Genomic DNA, 6,280 nt, shown 5'->3' on the forward strand with positions numbered 1-6,280 from the left:
GTTCCCTCTCTCACTGTCTCTCTCTGTGTCAAATAAATAAATAAAATCTTTTAAAAAAAAAAGTTATTTGTTACAACAAAAAATACTTACTTTTGAAAACAAAAGCATAGTCTTTCCAACTCAAGTTTCATTTTAGAAAACTTATGGCTTTCATTTTAAAATGATGATTTTTAATTTACCAGATTATTTTCTAACAGTTATCAAACAACTGAATGGTGGTTATTTATTAAAACCCACAGCAGGCACTTATGAAGTTACAGTAAGTTAATCATCTCAAATTCAACAGGTTAATCACAGCCATTTGAGATTTTGCCAACCTGTCTTAGGATCTATCTCAACAGTGTGCAAAATTGGACATTAAATGACACTTGAAAACATACATTTCTAGACTATATATCTCTTAACACACAAATGTTTTGACCAAGTATGTATGCATGACTGTATTTATTTTAACTAGCTTTTTTTTCTTAGATGCAGAATTTATTTATAAAAGATGTTACAGAAAATTCAATTCATAAAACCACCTTTTCAGGCAGAGGTTATCAGAATTTTAAGATTCTTGACAATTATCAAATACCCTTTCAAGTTACTAAAGTGGTAAACTTGCTTTTAGGTAGAATGAAATTCTCAGTACCAAGATATCAGTTACTCCACTTTTATGTTAGGTGGACAAAGGGAAATTAACACTAATTACTGTGTTTGTGTGAGTGGTACGATTTGTTGAAGGTTTGTGAACAAATAACGTTCGACTGATAATTCAGAGAAAAAAGTCTTTATCAAAAGGATATATTTCTTTGGGGTGGGTTAGCAAATATGTGATTGTTTTACACAAAACTTTTGGCTAAGCCACAGAAAGAGCTGTATTACAGTCTAAAAATATACTTCTTTGGCTATTAATTATGATGATTTATTTAAAATAAAAATCTAGGGGCGCCTGGGTGGCTCAGTCGTTAAGCGTCTGCCTTCGGCTCAGGTCATGATCCCAGGGTCCGGGGATCGAGCCCCGCATCGGGCTCCCTGCTCAGCGGGAAGCCTGCTTCTCCCTCTCCCACTCCCGCTGCTTGTGTTCCCTCTCTCGCTGTATCTCTGTCAAATAAATAAAATCTTAAAAAAAAAAAAAAAAATAAAATAAAATAAAAATCTAATATGACAAATTTAGCCAGGTCAAAATAGGAATCAAAATATAATACTGGAGCTAACTGCTTTCATTAGAAAGAAAAGAATACCAAGCCTCACTCCCTTCAGTTCACAAGTAATTCTTCATTTTATAATCAAAAACAAAGAATATGACTTCTACAGCCAGAAAATAAGGTAATATGGCTCAAAGCTGAGTTATCACTTAATTGCCTCGATTCCTAAGAAGCTACTAACTTCTAACTGCTTTAAAACCTGAACCCATCTTTTAATGGCTTACTGCTTTGCTTAGAAATGTATCACACTTTGTTTCATACAGAGATGCTATCTCATTAGAATACGTGCTCTGTGCCTTTGAGCTTAATAATTTTTTATTAAGAAATTCAAATAAAATTTTTCTAATGCAACTATAATTTTTAAGTTATTTTTTTTCTTATCCACACTGGGCCTCACCTTTCACAACACCTAAAAACAAACAATCTCAGATGTTAAACACACACACCTCAAACATATAAAATTCATTACACTGGTTTTGTAGCCATAATAATTATACTAATAAATACTGACTCTAAAGAACTAAAAACTTATAGGGGCAGGGTTTAAATGGTACGACTCACAAGGGGGTGGGGAGAAATAATGATCCTCCCCTACCAAACTGGCAGCAACAATATGCCAAGTTTCCTATGCTGAACTAGTGTAAACAAGGAAGAAAAAGAGCTGGGGGTAGGAAGTAGGCAGGCAAGAGAACCCTCGTCAAGATACAGCTTTACTTCTAAATTTCACTAGCATAATACCTGTTCTCAGTATTTTCAGTAACCCCTACCAAGGACTATTTAAACACCATAGGTTGGTGTTCAGAAAACTACTGTAGGCTGTAGTCCCTCTCTTAGATAATCCCAGGCATAAAAGATAGAAGTGGGGATCACAAATGCTTCTTCAACTATAAAGACTATCTCCTGCATTGAATGCCTCAAAAAGTTTTCTAAACATCTAGAATTCAATCCCACTCTTGCTATAACAATCCAGTTTAAAGATAAAATAATGGACCTACCAATGACGCTACAAAAAAAAATTTCACATCTCACCTTTGGTGTGACCACAGCTACAAGTAAGATGAGTATCATTCCAGACAGGACTAGAAGAGGAATGGGATAAAGACTAGGCTTACAGCCTCTTTTTTCTGGCATTGCCTGAGGCATTCAGTGGACGTGGAATAAAGGGGAAGCTGGTTGTATAAGCGATGCCAAGAGAAACAAGATTCCACATGTCAGGGGACTGAATGCCCAAACACAGAGAGCAAAGGGCACTCATCCCCTGGCTTTCTGACCAAAGAAAAATGAGTTGTTTCACCTGAAATCCTTTCAAAGGAAGTCTAATGGTCTCTAGTTTATCACTCACCCTAAGTGAACTCAACAGCCCCTCCTCAGAGAACAAGCCCTGCTTATCAAAAATAGCAAGTGCTACATCCAAAGCCAAGAAACACTCCTTTAGTCCAAGTGCCATGGTCTTCTGCCCCAATTCTACAAGGAGACTCCAAGCCAAAACACTTGGTTCCCAGACTAAGCCAAGTTCTCCATTTTCCCAAACATCCCAAACAGAGCTTTATTTCAGATAAGCTCCTCTCCATTCTGGCATTCTGGAGTCCAGGGCTCCAAGCCCCTCCAAAAGTTCCGTCCTCCAAGATAATCTCCTTCCCTTCACTTTTCCTAAGGATTTTCCAGACCCTGCCCCAGGTCTAGCACTCTCGGTCCTCCGTTAGGAGATCTACTAGTAGATCCCACTCCTCCCTGGCACAACTCTCAGGAAAGTCATCTCTCTTACGGTACTCACTTGTCCTCCCCCATCGTATTTTTTTCCTTTTTCCCTATCTGTCCTCGAAACACACACACACACCTATCTGTCCTCGAAACACACACACACACACACACACAATCTGTTCTCAGCTCCTAACTCCCAAGTCTCTCCCGTGTCCCAGGTTCTTCCACAAGACCTAATTCTCTCCCGGAGTTCCCCCTCATCCCTGTCTTCCTCAACTCCAACTCCATACCCCAAGCTTTTTTCCCCACTCCCCAAATTCAGATTTCCTGTGCTGTTTACTCTTAACCAACACCACAGCCCTCTTGCTCCCAGGTCTACCCCTATGCCTCGATACTCAAGTCTTTCCCCTCTTCCCACGTTTCTCGGCCCCTAATTCTCTGCAGAACCTCAGGAGCCCCTCCCCAATCTCCCTTCCTCCCCTCCTGCACTCCGTGGCCCCCCACTCCCCTCGTACGTCCTCTCTAGCCTTGCTCAGCCCCCAAATTTCTCCCATGTCCCTGAGGCTCCCCCACGCGCCCTCCACGCCCCGGGAAGGGGGTGCCCCTCAGTGCCCGCCCGGCCCGCCCTGCCGCCGGGCTCGGGTGTCCCTTCCCTTCCCCGTGGGCCCCAGTGCTGGCGCGGCGGGGCCGGCTCACCAGTTGGTCATGTCCAGGAAGAAGGCGCAGCCGGCCGGGTTGAGCTGGAAGCCGAGCAGCCGCTGGAACTCGGAGATGAGCACGTCCTTGTCGGTGGTGCCCAAGCAGCTGAACTTCTGCATCAGCTCGGGGTCCAGGTCCACGTCCATGCCCTCCATGGCTTGGGCCGGACGCCCGCTTCCCCGCCTCCTCAAAACCGAGCCGCCGCCGCCGCCGCGCCGCCGGGCCCGGGGACCGGGAGGGGGCCCGCTGCTAGCTGGCGCCGCGACCCCGCTCCTTTGAGGTAGGCCCCGGGCCTCTCACCGCCTCATAGGGATAAACTCACTCAGCCACTCACTCACTCTCTCGCTCCCCCCCCTCCCACCCCCCCCAGCGCCGCCGCCTCCGCCGCCGCCGCCTCTCGCTTCTCCGCCGCCTCCGCCTCCTCCCGCGCCGCGCCCACTGCGCAGGCGCCGCCCGCCTGTGCCCCGCCCCTTCCTCTCCGGGAGCCCCGCCCCTCAGTGGCGTCACAACCCCGTGACGTCCCCCGCGTGACCTCACCGCGGTGGAGCGAGGGGGCGGGTAGTGGGAAGGAGGAAAGGGACGGCCGGGTGGTTGGGGTGACTCCTGGCCTGACCTTCTCCTCGCCCCGCCCCCACCCTCAAGGGGAGGAGTTAAAGCCCGGGGTCTTGGGAGAAGCTCTGGGATCTCGGTCTACGGCACCTTCATTTTGCAGGTGAGAAATCAAGTCTGAGAGAAGAGACTAGGGCAAGGTCAAGTACCAAAGTGCACGCAGAACACAGTCTTCTTAGCCAGGGGTTTGCCCCTCGCCCTGGAAGGGCTTTTTGCATAAGTTTTAAGAGCTGCTTTTCTGGATCGTTAGTGCCGTGAATCCTTGGTTCCCTGCCGCCCTTCATAATGGTTACTACAATTTATCAGTGCTGTTTCTGTTATGCAGCAGTAGTATCAAGTCTCTGGAAAGTAAAGGAGGCCTGGATACGAACGTCAATCACAGATCCAGACAGCAACACACGTAATCTCCCACCCATTTGGTCAGGACCAACCCTCTCAAAATAAAGGTTAAGTCACGAGAATTTGGCATGCCTTGTGTTTTTATTTATTTATTTATTTTTAAAGACTTTATTTATTTATTTGACAGAGAGAGACATAGCGAGAGCAGGAACACAAGCAGGGGGAGTGGGAGAGGGAGAAGCAGGCTTCCCGCGGAGCAGGGAGCCTGATGCGGGGCTCGATCCCAGGACCCTGGGATCATGACCTGAGCCGAAGGCAGACGCTTAACGACTGAGCCACCCAGGCGCCCCTGCCTTGTGTTTTTAAAATAGAAAACAAAATATTGCTCTACATATAGTACACCTGCCTGGTCAAGGCCCCATTTCAAGATCAAAGAATGAGAAACGCAGCATAGGGACCATCTTGTCTACCCCCTTGCATTCCTATTTGCTCAACACCGCTACATCCAACAGGGGAAATGATGAGTAAGAAATGGCCTTCTGCCTTCAAGTAGCTCTCTGTTTTACAAATAAGGAAAGTGAGATCCAGAAAGCTTTTATGTCTTGTCCAAAAATATAGAGCAGTAAAACTAGAACCCACCTTTCAGATTCTTAATGGGGTATGTTTTCCATAACAGTTTCAACAGCAGACAGCACTAGAATACGTGACCAATAGTGTCTGGGTTGCTAGAAGTTTTTAGAAAGGGAAAGCATTTTACCTCCTCCTGTCCCAGTACCAAATAAGACTTAATAAAATATAATGGCTTTAAAAGCCTGGGTTCTGGGTCATACACATTTAGGATTCAAATTCTCATTCTGCCAATTCTTGGTAATCACAGTGCCTGCTTGGATAGGATTGCTGTGAGAATTAAATGAGATAAAATATGTAAGCTCAATACAGTGCCTATTCCATAAAAAACCCTTCAAGAAATGATAACTATTGTGGCCACAAACATAAGATGATTATGGGAATAGACAATGGTACTAGTAGCCCAGATCATTTCTTCACCTGGCTACCCTTCTACTTTATTTCCCTTCCTTGTCCTCTCTTAAAATATGGAATGTATGCCTTTTCTCTTCTCCAGTGATTTTTTTTTCCCTCCAACGTGACTATCTTATGGGAGACAACTCTAACAGCATACAGGTATAATACTTACAAACTCTACAGTAGTTATAAACATTTTATAAGAAACTGGTCTTACGCCTCTAACACCTGTGCGGAAGCTTAGATCATTGCCAGGGCCTAATTTTTGGGTGGCCACAATGTTGCAGTATTTTACTAATATTAAGGAAAATTCTGTCTCAGAGGCGAACACATGTTGTCCCAATCTTATGGATGATGGAATGGGGACACAGATTATAAAAAATCTCAATATTAGACCTGAAAGAAACTGAGACTGTCGAGCCCAACCTCCCCATTTTACAGATGAAGAAATTGAAACCAAGAGAGGGTAACTGATCACCCAAGATTACATGCTAGTAAGGATCTCTAAACTCCCAGTCTAGCACTCTATCCACTATATTCTGCTACAGTTCCCCTTGCTTTGAGTTTAGTTTGGCCTTACCTACATAATAATCAGAAATTGATTTTAGGGACACCTCGGTGGCTCAGTCGGTTAAGCGTCTGCCTTGGCTCAGGTCATGATCTCAGGGTCCTGGGATCGAGCCCCGCATCGGGCACCTTGCTCAGCCTGCTTCTTCTTC

General features: G+C 45.1%; 1 protein-coding gene across 9 annotated transcripts in view; it reads right to left on the reverse strand.

Moving 5' to 3' along the window:
- The window catches only part of LOC102751017 (protein ILRUN), a 92,397-nt gene extending 88,445 nt beyond the window's left edge, over positions 1-3,952 (reverse strand). For 3 of the 9 annotated variants that reach the window (XM_081828033.1, XM_081828026.1, XM_081828034.1), the window contains exon 1: positions 3,588-3,945. In XM_081828033.1, the coding sequence (XP_081684159.1) occupies positions 3,588-3,745 (158 nt within the window). In that variant the 5' untranslated portion in view covers positions 3,746-3,945. Of the gene's footprint in view, positions 1-3,587 lie in introns of all 9 variants that reach the window. The other 6 variants (XM_081828025.1, XM_081828032.1, XM_081828028.1 and 3 more) reach the window with 5 other exon arrangements.
- Positions 3,953-6,280: the final 2,328 nt, after the last annotated feature.

The sequence above is a fragment of the Leptonychotes weddellii genome, chromosome 8, assembly GCF_054177405.1.
Source record: "Leptonychotes weddellii isolate Sample4059 chromosome 8, ASM5417740v2, whole genome shotgun sequence".
Lineage (NCBI taxonomy): Eukaryota > Metazoa > Chordata > Mammalia > Carnivora > Phocidae > Leptonychotes > Leptonychotes weddellii.